Source organism: Oncorhynchus mykiss, chromosome 2 (genome assembly GCF_057628025.1).
Source record: "Oncorhynchus mykiss isolate SJ-2025 chromosome 2, ASM5762802v1, whole genome shotgun sequence".
NCBI lineage: Eukaryota > Metazoa > Chordata > Actinopteri > Salmoniformes > Salmonidae > Oncorhynchus > Oncorhynchus mykiss.
Genome location: NC_143023.1, coordinates 34,404,432 through 34,422,056, shown reverse-complemented (window position 1 = coordinate 34,422,056; position 17,625 = coordinate 34,404,432). Strand labels below are relative to the sequence as shown.

The 17,625-nt window shown below is 42.9% G+C and overlaps 4 protein-coding genes across 6 annotated transcripts; 1 reads left to right on the top strand and 3 right to left on the bottom strand.

Moving 5' to 3' along the window:
- The first annotated feature begins 252 nt into the window (after positions 1-252).
- LOC149985064 (potassium voltage-gated channel subfamily E member 1-like) lies at positions 253-1,982 on the top strand. Its single transcript, XM_090198123.1, has 3 exons — positions 253-444; positions 536-616; positions 749-1,982. Exon 3 carries the CDS (start codon positions 794-796, stop codon positions 1,214-1,216), a length of 423 nt encoding a protein of 140 aa, XP_090054249.1. The 5' UTR covers positions 253-444; positions 536-616; positions 749-793; the 3' UTR covers positions 1,217-1,982.
- Positions 1,305-3,909, bottom strand: dnajc28 (DnaJ heat shock protein family (Hsp40) member C28). The gene is made up of 2 exons (XM_021560639.3): positions 3,753-3,909; positions 1,305-3,218 (listed from the first exon to the last, which is right to left on the bottom strand). The coding sequence occupies exon 2, from the start codon at positions 3,188-3,190 to the stop codon at positions 2,021-2,023; it is 1,170 nt and encodes a 389-aa protein (XP_021416314.3). The 5' UTR covers positions 3,191-3,218; positions 3,753-3,909; the 3' UTR covers positions 1,305-2,020.
- Positions 3,910-7,814: 3,905 nt separating this feature from the next.
- LOC110488391 (apoptosis-associated speck-like protein containing a CARD) lies at positions 7,815-11,162 on the bottom strand. Of its 2 annotated transcripts, none has more exons than XM_021560627.3 (3): positions 10,767-11,162; positions 10,281-10,349; positions 7,815-8,220 (listed from the first exon to the last, which is right to left on the bottom strand). In XM_021560627.3, exons 2-3 carry the CDS (start codon positions 10,315-10,317, stop codon positions 7,958-7,960), a joined length of 300 nt encoding a protein of 99 aa, XP_021416302.1. In that variant the 5' UTR covers positions 10,318-10,349; positions 10,767-11,162; the 3' UTR covers positions 7,815-7,957. The 2 variants fall into 2 exon arrangements, with proteins under 2 accessions (XP_021416302.1, XP_021416307.1); XM_021560632.3 differs by having other exon boundaries at positions 10,281-10,361; positions 10,767-11,159.
- Positions 11,163-11,350: 188 nt separating this feature from the next.
- On the bottom strand, positions 11,351-17,594 carry LOC110488375 (uncharacterized). 2 transcript variants are annotated; one of them, XM_021560610.3, is made up of 8 exons: positions 15,187-17,594; positions 14,903-14,984; positions 13,887-14,003; positions 13,638-13,712; positions 13,294-13,494; positions 12,781-13,047; positions 12,416-12,534; positions 11,351-12,273 (listed from the first exon to the last, which is right to left on the bottom strand). In XM_021560610.3, the coding sequence occupies exons 1-8, from the start codon at positions 15,250-15,252 to the stop codon at positions 11,992-11,994; spliced, it is 1,209 nt and encodes a 402-aa protein (XP_021416285.2). In that variant the 5' UTR covers positions 15,253-17,594; the 3' UTR covers positions 11,351-11,991. The 2 variants fall into 2 exon arrangements, with proteins under 2 accessions (XP_021416285.2, XP_021416290.2); XM_021560615.3 differs by having other exon boundaries at positions 13,887-13,970; positions 15,187-15,349.
- Positions 17,595-17,625: the final 31 nt, after the last annotated feature.

Sequence of the window (17,625 nt, the reverse complement as noted above, 5' to 3'; positions counted from 1 at the left end):
AGCATGTTGACCAGGTGATCATAGCTATGGAGACAACTATAGCAGAGTTATTACCACACAGGTTTAACTGTACTGAAGTGTCCGTAACTGAACCACAGTGTCCTGCGGTCATAACAGTAAATCACACAGCCCCACTACCATACCATGGGGAGGTTCTGACCTTGACCTCTGACATGACATCTATGGCTCATTAAACGTGTTGACGTGGTTAAGCTCATGTGTCCGTCAGTGTGTGTGTGTGTATGTGTGTGAGGGAGAGAGAGAGACAGAGCGAGAGAGAGAGCGAGAGAAAGAGAAGTCTTGGAGTGGAAGTGTAGGTGGAACCAGATTACCTTACAGTTTTTCCCCTCGAAATCAACGGAAATCAACGGAGTACTCTATTTAAAAAGGTCACCATCTTCTACTAGCACCTTTGTGAGCAACAATTACAGAGAGCTTCCAAAGGTATTTGCACTCTTCATTTTACATATTTCTTCTGTGATTGATAATTTGTCCTACACTTGTATCTTAGATGTGTAATACCAAGTTTTCTCAGGCAGGTCAACAGAAACTGAGGCAGAAGCCATCGGAGCAACTAGAGATAAAATATTTTTATCCACAGCAAGAGAACAGAGAAGTGAGTTCCGCAGCATTAGTTTGTGTTTGTCATATTGGCTGTGCCGTGTCTGTGTTAGACTTTCTGCAATGTGTGTTTTTGTTTGTGTCTCATTGGGCGAGTGTACTGACCAAGGCTCTCCTCCCTCATCAGTTGACAAGAGCAGCAGTTCCCTTCCACAACCAGCAGAGATCAGCAATGCTGCACTTAAATGGCACAGAGCTGCAGACTCTCCTGCTGTCCTTCCTACAGCAATGTCTGAACGGCACAGGTTTACTGGTCCCAGTACTCTCTCAGAACTACACTACCCAGCAGGTCGTTCTCCCAGTGGGCGGGGCTATACCTAAGGCTCAAGCTCAGGGATTTGTGTATGTTCTACTGATGGTAGGTATGTTTAGTTTCTTCACGTTTGGTATCATGCTGAGCTACATCCGCTCCAAGAAGCTAGAGAGCTCCCACGATCCGTATCACCAGTACATTGCCCACGACTGGACCAAAGGACTCACCCTCCCACGGGCCGTCACACGGGCACTGCATGAGGCAGACACACGTATTGGAGACAACGGGAAGAACCCCATGGTCATCTGCAACCCTGCTGCATTGGAGCAGCTCCCAGGATAGATTGGGATGGATAGTGAGGAGTTAATAGTGTTGATGTTCTCAATCCTAATATAACATATTATAGTCACAATGACAAGTGAGCGAGAGATTGAGTTACAGTACCTCTTTTATTGTAATGCAATCATAGGCAGAATCTACCGCACACCCATTATCGATTAGTGAAGTTGCGGGAGGCAAAATGCAAAACTGGAAAAAGTCACCACACACTTCCAGTCATAGTAGCTTAGCATTCGGTCAGTCGACTGACCGAAAGCTTACCTCCTATTTAAAGAGATTTTCATCTGACTGGAAGTGTGCGAAAAAATCTTCAGTGGTTTCTGTTTCCCCGTATTTGAGTTCAGAGCAGTTTCAGTCAACTGCTCATTCATAACGAACATTGAGTATTCTATACTTTCATTCCTTCATTCAGCAAAGAAACAAATCAATGTAATTAGAATTGCTTAGCTTATAAACGTAGATTCAAAGTATTTCATTAAATGGATTATTGTAGTCCGATACCATTACCATTGTGTCCTGAGGTCCAGACACTGACACTGTGTAGTATTATTGTAAAGCACAGTTGAGTTACAGTAAGGTCAAGTAACCGTGTTGTAGTAGTGGCTTGTTGTATTATTCTGTGTGTTATAACATGCTACTGTAATCAACCCAATGTAGCAAAAACACTGAAAATGACATAAAAGACAAATGATTCAACACCTCTGTCTTGTCCTCTCGAAGTGTGTTGACACCTGTGTAAATGGATTATAAATAAAAGTTTGATTTGAGATATCCTTTTTATCTAATTTTGCCTTCAAGGTCCATTGCTCATTTGAGTAAATTCTGCATCCATGCCAGCAGGCCGCCTTGCCAAGAGTGTTGATGTGTTTTAATCTTATCTCTCTTCTCCCGCTCCCTTTCTCTTTCTCTTCTCTGCTCCTCCCACTCCCTCACTCTTTCCCTCTTGCTCTCCTGTCTGCCTTGAAAGGCTGCTTTCTCTGCACGGTCGATCTCACGCTCCAAACTGAAGTGGACCATTTGCATGGTAAGCATGGGCGCAATCAGGTTGAAGTTATCCACCGTTTTATTGAGCTTCATAAGGTCATCCGCCACCACCCCACACAGCTGCTGCCACTGAGCATGCTCCCTGGGGTTCATGGGGTCGGTGAGCCGCGCCTGGCCCTGCAGCAGTCTCTCTCGGATCTGCGCGATGTCCTCTCGGATGTCGCGTTGCGTGACAATCCAGGGTGGCTGGTAGCCGTTGTCGATGAGGATGCGGTTGAGGTTGTGGGTCATGGGGTCGGCATACGGGTTGTGCTCAAACTTGTTGATGGGCTTCCCGGCGCCACTCAGGTTGCGGAAGTCTCCCCGGGACATGGATTCCTGAATGAGGTCTTCCACCAGCCTCTCCACTGCCTGTGTAACCTTGATCTGCCGGCTGCGCTGGCGGACATCCCTCTCCACCAGCGCCCCCTCGGCTGCAGCCGCCGTCTCATGCTCCTTCTGGCGGTAGTCGAGGACCTGCTCCACCGCCCGATCCACTCGGAATTGACGGTATTGGCGCTCGCGCTGGCTAGGCGTCCCAGAGCCCACGCCCTCGTAGCTCAGGTAGTGGCGGTGCTGAGGAGCCACGCCTTTCACCTTCTCCTCCTCTTCTTCCATCGAACCCCCACAGCTCTGAAGCCGGGACTGGTGCGCCAGCACGGCGCGGTATGCCTCCTCTACCCGCGCAAACAGTGCCTCGTCTGCTGTAGCAGCGCCCGAGTCTGGATGGTACAGCTTGGCCATGCGTAGGTAGGCTTCTTTCACCTGCGCAGGGCTACTCTCGCCCACATCTGGAAGCTCAAGCTGTAGCAGCTGGTAGCTCTCCCGAAGGCTGCGGCTCACATGGGGACCAGAACTCAGCGTGCGGAGAAGGGGCCGGAGGCCCAGGGGGAGCAGCATGCGGCCATGACAGATATCCCCACGGTGAATCAACAGCTGCATGGCGTAACTCATCTCTGCTGGGGCACGCAGAAGCACACACCTGCCCAACAGTGACAAGAAACATGATGTTGCTTGTTGTATTTGTTCCCACACTTAATTGTTAGCATAGGGATGCATATCATGCATTTGAAAAGGTCATGGGATGCTTTTGAACCATTGTTTACATTTTGTTGGTAGTGGTCTAGTCTGAAACACAGAAACACTTTTGCTAACATGCCCTTCCTTGTACTCCATGTCATTGCCAGGGATTGGTAAGGAGTGGAATGATAGTAGAAACAAATTGGTTGTACCCACGCTGGTAGTATTCCAATATTTGATGGAATTATGCACTTGTTAATTTGACACCTACTGTCACATGCATTAAAGCTACAGCATGTAACCTCACAGACATGTATCGGTGACTACTGTAACTATTCCCGTGTTATGAAAGAACACCAGTAGCTAGCTGTCATCTTTATTACCCGGATAGCTAGAAGCTAAATCATGCTAGCTGAGCTTCATGGCTAACTGCATCGTTCTATGCGCGTTTTAGATAAACAAAGCATCTAGCTAACAAGATACTAATTGCACTAACCTTATTAAAATACAGTTGTCCTTCTCATTAGTTTCAGACAGTGTTATTTCCCAATAGGTTCAGCGCCAGACAACAATCAGGTCGGATCACTTTGGTATAATTAGAAGAGGTCGGACATGTTTGTTTGGTGCTGTTAGCTAACTCGCCCAATGAATGCAGGGAGTTGTAGTTTTTGCCTAATCCTGTGTTTTCTTAAACTACAGACACACTGAAGACAGAAACTTAACGTGAACAACTGTGGCTTTTGATTATGCTAGCAGCATAGTGTATGCATTTTATTTTATACTTTTTTATTACGTTTTATTTCAAATACATTGAGTGGACTGTTCAATATTAAATTAGTTTTGTTCAAACAAAGCATTGTCACACAAGCCTACTAAGATAACATTTTGTGCAAGTAGCCTGCATTTTTAAACAGATGATGTGTCCTCCCCAAAGATAAAAAAAAAAAAAAAGACACTGTGAATGTGTTGAACATGCAACTAAAGGCAGAATTCCTTGGAACGTGTAAAAACAGGCTAATGTGCGTTCATGTGTTAGTCGGAACTAGGAGAACGCATTTCCGACTTGCTAACTGACTGAACGCAGCACCAGTATAACTACAACCAGTTCGGAAGTTTGGAAATGTCAGTTTCCTAGTTCAAACTAGTTCACCCAGTTAGTAAATCGGGAATGCAGTTACCTAGTTCCGACTAGCACATGAACTGCCATTATCCCATCTACATCTACAGACAGCCAAATATGGACGGTAGCCTGTATTCACTAGCTATAGCAACCAAAATAAACCAAAAAGAGGAGACTGATGCAAACAAAACAGAAAGAACGAAACGGAGGGAGCTTCCTGAATGTGTCCAATAGAAACTCTAATGCGACTCAAAGATACACTCCCGGATACCAATCTGTTTGTGCCATCATCATGCCAGTCCTTGCCATGCAAACAATGACAACTAATTGACAAGACAGATCAAACAGGTCTAGGACCAGGCTATCAATGGCTCACTTATGATAAGCAGACGTTTACGTTAAAATGGCCGTATGCTTGTTTATGTTTAAGAAACGACATAGCCTCAGCACAGATGTATTGTAAACTCATTTTTATAGGCTACATAACACCATGTTACTACATGTATTCAATGGCACCGTAGAAGAAGGCTGATGTTTTAAGTATCCCTTAACCAATTGTACATTTTTTGTCGTTTCTTTGCATTGTTTGCAATATTTGTACTTATTTTGTACTTATTTTGTACATAATGTCTTCTGAGAATTTGTACGCGGTCAAATAAACTCCCACTTCCATTCTGCTAGCAAACGCGCAATATTTGGAGAATAAATCGATGACCTACGCGGAAGATTAAACTACCAATGGGACATTCAAAACTGTAATATCTTATTCTTCACGGAGTCGTGGCAGAACGACAACACTATCAACATACAGCTGGCTGGTTATATGCTGTACCGGCAGGATAGAACAGTGGCGTCTGGTAAGACAAGGGGCGGCAGACTATGTATTTTTGTAAATAACTGCTGGTGCACGATATATAAGGAAGTCTCGTGCTATTGCTCGCCTCAGATAGAGTATCTCATGATAAGCTGTAGGCCACACTATCTACCTCTAGAGTTTTCATCTGTAATTTTTGTAGATGTTTACATATGACCCCAGACTGAGGCTGGCACTAAGACAACATTGAATGAGCTGTATTCCGCCATAAGCAAACAAGAAAATGCTCACCCAGAGTCGGCACTCCGAGTAGCCGGGGACTTTAATGCAGTGAAACTTAAATCCTTTTTACCAAATTTCTATCAGCATGTTAGATGTGCAACCAGAGGGGGAAAAAATTCTGGACCACCTTTACTCCACACACACAGATGCATTACAAAGCTCTCCCTCACCCTCCATTTGGCAAATCTGACCATAATTCTATACTCCTGATTCCTGCTTACAAGCAAAAATGAAAGCAAGAAGCACCAGTGAGTACATAAATAAAAAAGTGGTCAGATGAAGCAAATGCTAAGCTACAGAACTGTTTTGCTAGCACAGATTGGAATATGTTCCAGGATTCCTCCGATGGCATTGAGGAGTACACCACAACAGCCATTGGCTTCATCAATAAGTGCATCAATGATGTCGTCCAAACAGTGACCGTATGTACATACTCCAACCAGAAGCCATGGATTACAGGCAACATCCGCAATGAGCTAAAGGCTAGAGCTGCCGCTTTCAAGGAGCGGGACTCTAACCCAGAAGCTTATAAGAAATCCCACTATGCCCTCCTACAAACCATCAAACAGGCAAAGCAGCAACACAGGACTAAGATCGAATCATACTACATCGGCTCTGATGCTCGTCAGATGTGGCAGGGCTTGCAAACCATTACAGACTACAAAGGGAAGCACAGCCGAGAGCTGCCCAGTGACACGAGCCTACCAGACGAGTTAAGTTACTTCTATGCTCGCTTCGAGGCAAATAACGCTGAAACATGCATAATAGCACCAGCTGTTCCGGAAGACTGTGTGATCACGCTCTCCGCAGCTGATGTGAGTAAGACCTTTAAATAGGTCAACATCAACAAGGCTGCAGGGCCAGACGGATTACCATTATGTGTACTGCGAGCATGCGCTGACCAACTGGCAAGTGTCTTCACTAATATTTTCAACCACTCCCTGTCCGAGTCTGTAATACCAACATGTTTTAAGCAGATCACCATAGTGCCTGTGCCCAAGAACACTAAGGTAACCTGCCTAAATGACTACCGACCCATAGCACTCACATCTGTAGCCATGAAGTGCTTTGAAAGGCTGATCATGGCTCACATCAACACCATTATTCCGAAACCCGAGACCCACTCCAATTTGCATACTGCACGAACAGATCCACAGATGATGCAATCTCTATTGCACTCCACACTGTCCTATTCCACCTGGACAAAAGGAACACCTATGTGAGAATGCTATTCATTGACTACAGCTCAGCGTTCAACACCATAGTGCCCTCAAAGTTTATCAATAAGCTAAGGATCCTGGGACTAAACACCTCCCTCTGCAACTGGATCCTGGACTTCCTTACGGGCCGCCCCCCAGGTCGTAAGGGTAGGTAACAACACATCCACCACGCTGATCCTCAACACAGGGGCACCTCAAGGGTGCATGCTCAGTCCCCTCCTGTACTCCCTGTTCACTCATGACTGCACGGCCAGGCACGACTCCAACACCATCATTAAGTTTGCCAATGACACAACAGTGGTAGGCCTGATCACCGACAACGACGAGACAGCCTATAGGGAGGAGGTCAGAGACCTGGCCGAGTGGTGCCAGGACAACAACCTCTCCCTCAACGTGATCAAGACAAAGGAGATGATTGTGGACTACAGGAAAAAGAGGACCGAGCACGCCCCCATTCTCATCAACGGGGTTGCAGTGGAGCAGGTTGAGAGCTTCAAGTTCCTTGGTGTCCACATCACCAACAAACTAACATGGTCCATGCACACCAACAGTCGTGAAGAGGTCACGACAAAGCATATTCCCCCTTAGGAGACGGAAAAGTTTGGGCATTGGTCCCTAGATTCTCAAAAGGTTCTACAGCTGCACCATCGAGAACGTGACTGGTTGCATCACTGACTGGTATGGCAACTGCTCGGCCTCCGACCGCAAGGCACTACAGAGAGTAGTGTAAACGGTCCAGTACATCACTGGGGCTAAGCTTCCTGCCATCCAGGACCTTTATACCAGGCGGTGTCAGAGGAAGGCCCTAAAAATTGTCAAAGACTCCAGCCACCCTAGTCATAGACTATTCTCTCTGCTACCGCAGGGCAAGCGGTACCGGAGCACCAAGTCTAGGTCCAAGAGGCTTCTAAACAGCTTCTACCCCCAAGCCATAAAGCTCCTGAACATCTAATCAAATGGCTACCCAGACTATTTGCATTGCCTCCCTCTCCCCTCTTTTACACCATGTGACATTTGTTTTGATTCGATTTGTTCATTTGTTTTCTGTTGTTGAGTTTAAAAAAAGCTAGATGATTAGAATTTACCACACAGTATTTGCTAATGAAAAGAAAAAAACAGCCGTCAATATAAAATGTTTATTTTATTGCAAATGTTGGAGACAATTCATTTTTCCAATTTAAGAATATAATGTCAAACAGAGTGCATTATTATCATCATATTTTTGTCACTTGCCTTAGAAAAAAGAAAAATGGCCCCTATCCTCATTATTCCCCCTTCAGGTCATTGATCAGGAATGCCTCCAAATCCATCAGAATATCTAAGAATATATCTTTGCCTTTGGCTCCACATGCTTTCAGAGGGCCGTCGAAAAGCTCCCTCATCTTTTTCTGATTGGTTCTGTTAGCCCTCACTTCACTGTAGGCGTTTTGGGTGATGATTCCCCTCTCCAGGAGTCTATCCAGTAGGGGTTCCACCTGGCTCACTCTGTCAATCAGGGCCGTCCGGTGATGGTCCACAAAGTGTTTGTCTGAGGTAGAGAGAGGACATGACTTGGGACTTTTGGCAGTGATGGAATGCAAAGCATACATAATATATTTGATAGGTGCCTATACAGTGCCTTGCGAAAGTATTCGGCCCCCTTGAACTTTGCGACCTTTTGCCACATTTCAGGCTTCAAACATAAAGATATAAAACTGTATTTTTTTGTGAAGAATCAACAACAAGTGGGACACAATCATGAAGTGGAACAACATTTATTGGATATTTCAAACTTTTTTAACAAATCAAAAACTGAAAAATTGGGCGTGCAAAATTATTCAGCCCCTTTACTTTCAGTGCAGCAAACTCTCTCCAGAAGTTCAGTGAGGATCTCTGAATGATCCAATGTTGACCTAAATGACTAATGATGATAAATACAATCCACCTGTGTGTAATCAAGTCTCCGTATAAATGCACCTGCACTGTGATAGTCTCAGAGGTCCGTTAAAAGCGCAGAGAGCATCATGAAGAACAAGGAACACACCAGGCAGGTCCGAGATACTGTTGTGAAGAAGTTTAAAGCCGGATTTGGATACAAAAAGATTTCCCAAGCTTTAAACATCCCAAGGAGCACTGTGCAAGCGATAATATTGAAATGGAAGGAGTATCAGACCACTGCAAATCTACCAAGACCTGGCCGTCCCTCTAAACTTTCAGCTCATACAAGGAGAAGACTGATCAGAGATGCAGCCAAGAGGCCCATGATCACTCTGGATGAACTGCACAGATCTACAGCTGAGGTGGGAGACTCTGTCCGTAGGACAACAATCAGTCGTATATTGCACAAATCTGGCCTTTATGGAAGAGTGGCAAGAAGAAAGCCATTTCTTAAAGATATCCATAAAAAGTGTAGTTTAAAGTTTGCCACAAGCCACCTGGGAGACACACCAAACACGTGGAAGAAGGTGCTCTGGTCAGATGAAACCAAAATTGAACTTTTTGGCAAAAATGCTAAACGTTATGTTTGGCGTAAAAGCAACACAGCTCATCACCCTGAACACACCATCCCCACTGTCAAACATGGTGGTGGCATCATCATGGTTTGGGCCTGCTTTTCTTCAGCAGGAACAGGGAAGATGGTTAAAATTGATGGGAAGATGGATGGAGCCAAATACAGGACCATTCTGGAAGAAAACCTGATGGAGTCTGCAAAAGACCTGAGACTGGGACGGAGATTTGTCTTCCAACAAGACAATGATCCAAAACATAAAGCAAAATCTACAATGGAATGGTTCAAAAATAAACATTTCCAGGTGTTAGAATGGCCAAGTCAAAGTCCAGACCTGAATCCAACCGAGAATCTGTGGAAAGAACTGAAAACTGCTGTTCACAAATGCTCTCCATCCAACCTCACTGAGCTCGAGCTGTTTTGCAAGGAGGAATGGGAAAAAATGTCAGTCTCTCGATGTGCAAAACTGATAGAGACATACCCCAAGCGACTTACAGTTGTAATTGCAGCAAAAGGTGGCGCTACAAAGTATTAACTTAAGGGGGGTGAATAATTTTGCACACTCAATTTTTCAGTTTTTGATTTGTTAAAAAAGTTTGAAATATCCAATAAATGTCGTTCCACTTCATGATTGTGTCCCACTTGTTGTTGATTCTTCACAAAAAAATACAGTTTTATATCTTTATGTTTGAAGCCTGAAATGTGGCAAAAGGTCGCAAAGTTCAAGGGGGCCGAATACTTTCGCAAGGCACTGTATCTCTACATGCCTCCTTTAATGTTGTGTTTGTGTGCGTGCATGTGTGTAGGGTGTGTAAATTGGAGGATAGACGTGATGCACTTTTTCTAATTCAGACAGGATTAAATAAACTATGGGGAGTGAAAAATGCTGTTGAGGATTCTAGAGGAGGGCAGTAGTTGCAACTACAGTATGTTGAAGAAGAAATTAAATAGAAGGACTTTTGTGATTGCTCATCGAGGTAGAATACTTTAGGTATTGAATGTTTCCCCATTAACCATCACTAATTACAGTAAAACATACATTTTAATAACGTCGGCATATTTGAGACATTAGGCTATATAACACCTGGTTTAGTGTTTACCTTTGATCATGTTCTTTTTTCCAGGTGCACCAGCCATTGCAGCACCAGATGTTACGCAAGATCTGTGAGCTGTAAAATAGGCTTCATGACACACCACCAATCGAATACAAATATGAATAGTAGGCCTAAAGATAAATAGAAATCAGCAAGAAATCGAAATGTGTGTTTATGGTATAATGTATTAGGCCTATAGGCCTATTTTGAGTTGCAAATTGAATATATGCTACTGTATGATATCATTCTGGCCAGAAGAGCAAAATAGAATGCTCGCATAAGTGAAAGTAAAACTGTCAACTTCCTTATAGTTTTCCTTCCATACGTTATGGACATTTCAATGCAATTTATTTAGGACCTAGGTCTAATAAAGGTTTGTTCTAACCTACTTTGCTGTTAACTGAAGTGGTTTCTAAACATTTCAAAGATATGAAATTAAATATATATTTTTTAAATGTCCGATGTACGTGCCTCCTACTTTATTCGACTTACATTTCTTGAAATCCGTCAGTTCCCTGCTGCACCCTGGAAGTTAATTGCACCCAAGACCTCTATATCCACATTCACAGCCCCGTATTCAGTGAATGTACGGGTCAGAAGCTCTACCAAGTCCACTGGGCCCGCTTTCTCAACAATGCTCTTGTGAACTTTTGGCTCCTGCTTGCGGTCACAGAGTTTACGTCTGAACTTCTTCAATTCAGGTTCTCCCAAGTCTTCAAAGACACCGATTAATATGTCGCCAACGGTTTTTGGCCTATTTTATGCCAACCTGTAATTTAAACCAGGTTTTGTGAGATTGGGCTATGTGTCTTCTATTCTATGTTGTCTAATAGGCTTCTCTTCAAGATACTGTACATCTTCGCACCATCTGACGTCGTAGGCCAAGGGGCGGTCCATCAACACACTCCAGAATAAACAAAATAGCCTAATCCATTATTATTAATTTAGCATTTATCTAACGGATGTATTATTTATTATATTATTTGTATACATCTTTGCCTGCTCATTTGAGTGTTTTCTTTTTTTTTTTAAATATAGGCCTTTATACCTTTCGAAATAATACAGAACATTTTAAATAGTATTTTCAAGTTATGTACAGTTTATTTACAAACATTTTACAAACAATATTGTTCCCTAAATCATGTAAATCATACACATTATATTCAACAGAACAAGCATGGTCCCTCTTAGCTTTACTTTGTCAGCAATAAAAGAGGTAGATATGTTAGGGTATAAAAATAGATCCTCACAGTCAAAGTTAATGTTGAACATTGTTCAACAGCATGGGTGGTAAGCAGTGGTGTCATGCACCCATTATTTTAGAGGCAAGAAGTACTTGAGGATGGAGGGGGGTTGTTAATCACTAACCATGTAATTAACATAAAGAGCATCAGTATTGGAGACAGCTGGGCTTACAGTTTCATTGAGCTCTTATTCTGCTGATGTTAATAGGAGGTAAGTCATACACTAAAATGAAATCTAATTGAAGGCTTCAACAGAATTTGTTTATTCTGATTTTCAGGAGTGAAGCACCCCTACTTCCCACATCTATGGCTACTACTGTATCACTTGGTAATAAAAGTCTTACACCAAACATTGTCTAATGGTGCAGATAGAAATGCCATAAATAGAGCCAATGTGATTCATTTTCTACATGTCTAAGAGGCATGTTTGTTCTACATAGCATATTAGTGATGTAGCTGCTGGTACACTCCCCCTACTGCGACGCCCATGCTTCGCTGGACTCTGGCGATAATACTGGTGCCCCCTGGTCTTGCCAGGCTGACTCTGTACTCGTGGGTAAAATGTTCAGGCTGGCTAGGACCTCCTGTGCCGTCTTTCCCAGCATCCCCTGCACGTCGCAGACGAAGCGGTAGACGTAGCGCTTGCCCGTCGTTTTGTGGATAATGTTCTTGTGGTAGTAGTAGCGCAGGCCGCGGCTCAGCTTCTCATAGTTCATCTTGGGCTTGTTCTTACACTGACCCCAGCGCTTGGCCACCTGGATGAAACACAAAAGGGGTGGTTGTTAAAAAAAAAAAACACAAACGCCTGATAGCATATTCCCACTGCTCAATCCTGTGCTGGTTTCCAACTCCTACTACGAGTGGTTAAAATCTCTCACAATCAGTAGAGAAACTCACCTCTGCTGGGTCGGACATCTTGAACTCCCAACCGTCTCCTGTCCAGCAGATGAAGGTACAGCAGGAGGAGTCTAGAAGCAGCTCCAGTAAGAACTGCCACAATTGGATGGGCCCTGATCCTGAATAGAGAGAAAATACACATGAACAAATTCTGAATGGACTGGAATGGATAAAACGTTGTTGATTTGCCTGCTACTCTTAAGATATACTATGAATTTGTTTCTATTTAAAAGAAGACACAGTAATGACAGAGGCACATTCTAGAGCAAACACACAATCAGGCTCCAATATACACATACTACCCATGCTCACACACATGTGTATAACAGTAGTAATGATAAATCATGATAAGAGACTAGTCTTACCTGGATAAACTGACATTCCCATCACTTGTCCTCCTTCCCTCTCGGGTCTTTGGGAGTGTGCACTTTTGCGTTTGGCCACACGGGGGCAGTACAGCTCTGAGGGCTGCTGTGGTCCAGGGATTGAGGAACAAGATGGAGGGTGGTGAGGGGGCGGCAGGGATGCGCTATAGCTGGGAGAGGGGTAGTCCGGCCAGAAGGAGGTCTTCTGTGCTTCTGAGTCATACAGTTTTTCACCTGAGTGACGGGTGTAGCTTTGCTCAGATTCATCTATGGAAGAGGAGGAGGAGTTAGTCATTGTAAATATTATCCAAGTAATCATAGCCTATGGATTTCTCTGTGTGGTTATTTTTATAAGTTAAATAAACAGCTTTAAAAATGATATGAATTAGATATTACACAGCCTACAAACAAAAACAGGCAATATGTTTTTAAACACAAATAGGCCTCATGGTCATGCATTGGTTGATACATTTTTTTGTTGCGTTATGTCTCAAAATGTGTGGGCTTTCTTACTGAGGTGGTCCAGGCTGACAGTGCTGGGGGTCCCTCTGTGGCTCGTTCCTTTTCCAGGGAGGAAAGAGTTGCTGGTGCTGGCATCTTCCATGCCCGGGCTGAACTGTCCACTCTGGGCTGGGGAACACAGGGGCACAAGGCTGTGGTACGTCTGGGTGGAATCCTGGAACCCCGCTTGAGACTGGCCCAAAGTCAGCCCATCTAATAATGAATAGAGAGAAAAAAGGAATGAACAATCATGATCAATATTCATTCATTTCGAAAACTACAACAGGTGTTGATAATAGAATCATTCTCAAAATGATAGAAACATATGGATTGGAGTATAGGGGACTGACACTCACCACTTGGGTATGACGCCCAACAGTTAAACTCTGGGTATGAATCCAGGTTGAACAGGACAGAGTCACTTGAGGTTACTGAAAAAAAGAATGAAAGACGTAAAAAATAAAAAGACGTGAGCAACACCAGAAGTTAGTCAATGGTCATTGACAGGCCGATCTAGTGATCCCCCCCCCCCCCCAGAATGCTTATCAGAGTGGTCTAATAAAGTGGTTGTTAAAGAGTCTCTGTAAGAGTCTTTGTAGGTGTACCTTTGTTGTCGTACGGACGTGGATTCTTCTGCAGCTCTCCATAACTCTCTGGATACTGTTGCTGCTGCCCTGGTCCTTTACTGTCTAATAGAAAAGACAGGTCTTCATCACTGTAGTCTGGAGGTCACGGAGATAGAAGAGAAGGATGGGGGTGAGTCAAAAGGCATAAAGATCTAAACAGAACTCAAAATGGAATAGAAATAGAATTGATTTAGAATGTAATAGGTTATAATGCTACCCAAGGGGTTACAAGTGTATCTCTAAAGACGGTCCAACTGCTATTCTACAAGCAATAATATGTTATGGTCTACTACTATTACTCATCATTCTAATTTACGTTTAATAATAGTAATACTAATACTAATTAATATATCTATTCAACAACTATTCTGCAGCACCCAGAACAAAATCTCAACCATACCCATTTGAGTTGAATGGCGGGAGAAGAGGAAACAGAGGGAAAGAGGAGGAAACGCCAGCGGAGGGAGTGTGACAGAGTAGTGATGAAGGGGGAGGAGAGGGGCTCTAAATCTGTTGGAGAAGGAAGTCTGGAGGAAAGGATTAGGGAAAGAGAGAGGGAGGGTCTTTAACCCGACCACCCCATCTCGGCTCTACCTCCCTCAGTCAGACTGACATTCCTACAAACAGTGCATGGACACACACCCCAGCACCCCTTTTCCTGACACAACCCTCAGTTGGGTAGAAGAAGCAGATGTCAAGGTCTCATTTTGAGTTTCTGACAGGGCTGATGAGATACCAACTCTGCAAAAAACATTTCCTTTGTCCTTCAACTACCACACAGAGCTACAGGAAACATAGCTCAAAATCTTATCGTAGAAAAATGTGGATACTCCGAAAGTTAGTTTCAGAGTGTAAAATGATAACTATTAAAGTTGATGATTAATCGTAATTTTAGTGGCGTTGGTGGCAGTTATTTGGTTTGGAGTGTAGTTCAATCTGAACTGATACATTGATCTGTGTTCATCAATAAGTGATCCAATGAGAACATGACTTACCATATGATGCAAAGTCCAAACCAGCAGGGACTTCCTGTGTTCTGAAGTCTTCCCTATAATATCCAGCTTGGTATATCTCCATCTGTGTGGAAAAAAGTGGAATACATATGCCATGCCCATTTTATTGTTGAACATCTTTTTCATACAATTTTACAGCTTTGGTTGATATGTATAATCGAATGGTCTCTGAAAATGTAAATACATATTGCATTCTTAATCATTTTAAGTGTTCGTACAGGCTGCATACATTAACAAACTTAAAATCGCATGAGGCAAAATCCTACCTTTATTTTAGAGTCTCTGGTATCTATGTTTCTCTCGTTGGATTTCAGGATGGTATCCCAGTACATCTTTGACTGGAACAGTTGCTTTCACTTGGAGTTCAGAGTTACAATTGTGTAGTCTCCCTCTGCCCGGCCCAGTCCCGTTATAAAGCAGCGGAGCTTGGAGGGGCGTGCCTGCTCCCCGGCGCAAAGGAATGTGTCATCTTGCTTCGTGACTCCCCGTTCCCCTGTCCCAAAACACTGCGGTTTAACTGGCCGTGACGTCAGCCACGACTCACGAACACAGATTTGGCAGCCGCACACACACACCCATTCACAAAAATGTATCATAAAATGGTCAATTGAGCGCCCAAAATCTAATTCACATTGCATGCCAATTTGGCTATCTTACTCTCATGATAATTTGACAACCCATTCATGATCAGATAATGAATGGAGAGTTTATTAGTGTAATCCTAGATATATTATTTTATAGGAATACAACTTGATCTACAAATTATTTTATTTCAATTAGGCCAGTTTAAAAATAGCCTATGTATTGAGAAAATGTTTTCCCCAATTAGGTCAATAGCGAATACCCAATAGGCTACACCAAAACGCATATATGCCTATCAATAGGCTATTGACTTAGTCATTAAAAAATCTATGGAAATCATGACCTTTTTCTATGCTTGGCAACGTCGACTAGGCACAAACCCATGCGAGACAGATAGGGTGTTTTAAAAATCAGAACTTGCAAGTTGGTTATAATGAGGTGGGAGGCCATGAGCATATCTTTAGAAGCCATTCGACAGAACAATAGCCCGTAAACTACATGCTGAAGCTCTGAAATCACGGTGTGAGTGGCCTGAGCAGATAAGGCCGGCACAAGCGCCTTGTATAAACAAACACCGCAATTTTCCCCAGCAGAAAAAAAATACATCTGGAAAAGTGAGCTGCCAAGTCGTGTATGGTGTGGGAGACACGAGTCGTGATTGAGACCCCCCCCCCCCCCCCCCCCCCCCTTGTCTCCAGACAAGGACACATGGGGGTTCTAGTTACACAACCTCCTGGCCTGCCTAATGATGACGAGTCCATCATCAACTCAACTGATTTACCAACCGAGTGACACAATGAAAAACTCCAGAATATCACAAAGCTGGACAATGCCAGAACCTCAATCACAATATATCATAGATGATCTTAAATAAAATAGGCCTAAACATTGTTCAGTGGACTGAAGGGACAGTTAAATTATTTTTCGTTATTTTCTTTCACAAATGAAGAAACTTTTACATGTATAAGACAGAAAATGCATAATAAATCTAAGTATACTAGCAGGCTATTAATGCTGTGCCTTGTTATCGGGCTTGGGTTCATCTCATCTAGGCTATTTATTTATTTTGTATTTATTTTTTACCTAAAAGGCCAAAGAAAGTTTCGATTTTCTGAACACATTTTGACGATAGACAAACGTAAGTAGCTTTGGGCTACTCCATGCGTGCCTTAAAGCCAGATTGAGGCATAAGCAATGTGTGATAGCTTTCCTGATAAACCCATTGAAATTGATAATTAAAGGCAAATCTTTTCTATGAAAATACAGAAACACATTTTCTACTGTCTAACTTTGCACGCTATTAAATCATAAAACAATGTCTTGTGAATTTGTTTAAAGTCATATTTTACATTCAACCTCAAGGAAGTGCATTGGGCCTATCATATTATTAGCCATATCTATAGTCTCCATCTATAGACCTGCTTGCAGACTAAAAATGTAAAGGCCTTAAAATATGCACTTTCATATATCGACGATAGATGGTTATTTGTAAGAGAACATTTAATGATCCGTTTGCTAAGGGGAACATGGTCTTACTTTGTAACCTACTTTGGAAGGAGGTTCTTTTTATCACAGTGCGCAAATTTGCGGTCAGAGTTTTTTTTTGTTTTTACATCAATTGCAATTTCCGGAGTCATATTTAGAAAAACTACAGGAAGGCTCTACAATGTTTATCACCACTATGGTTATTAGGATGTGGCTATTCAAGTTTAGAATGTTGCACGCAACAGGCTTTTGAATGACAAACGAATGTATTTATCTCGACAATGTCCAATAACAAATTAGCAAATTACATGTTGCTTGAAACACACATGATGCAATGTGTTTGTGCACCTCAAAATGCATGATGGCAATAAATACTTCTCAAAACATTGCTGGACGATAACAACACTCGGAGCAAAGCCTACAGAAGCCTAAACAGCTCTGCACCTTAATTGCTCTATGTCCAATCATCAGCCTGATCAACTTTTACGCAGTCAGATTAGGAAGATTGTCATCGTTGGTTTGTAGGCTAATCAGCAGTTTTTTGTGTGCAATGTTGTAAGAAATTAAAAACGACTTCGTTTCACCAGTAGGGACCCAACCCTAATGCGTTGTTAGAGTGACTTCACTTCCCAATTTAG

Bases quoted from the DNA above. Each gene is read 5' to 3' on its own strand.
- LOC149985064 (XM_090198123.1), top strand. From the start codon at position 794: ATGCTGCACTTAAATGGCACAGAGCTGCAGACTCTCCTGCTGTCCTTC.
- dnajc28 (XM_021560639.3), bottom strand. From the start codon at position 3,190: ATGAGTTACGCCATGCAGCTGTTGATTCACCGTGGGGATATCTGTCAT.
- LOC110488391 (XM_021560627.3), bottom strand. From the start codon at position 10,317: ATGGCTGGTGCACCTGGAAAAAAGAACATGATCAAAG. The intron at 8,221-10,280 runs GTAAACACTAAA...TCTCTACCTCAG, and splicing joins AAAAAAGAACATGATCAAAG to ACAAACACTTTGTGGACCAT.
- LOC110488375 (XM_021560610.3), bottom strand. From the start codon at position 15,252: ATGTACTGGGATACCATCCTGAAATCCAACGAGAGAAACATAGATACC. The intron at 14,004-14,902 runs GTAAGTCATGTT...CGTGACCTCCAG, and splicing joins TTTGGACTTTGCATCATATG to ACTACAGTGATGAAGACCTG. The intron at 12,274-12,415 runs GTGAGTTTCTCT...TGTTTCATCCAG, and splicing joins AGATGTCCGACCCAGCAGAG to GTGGCCAAGCGCTGGGGTCA.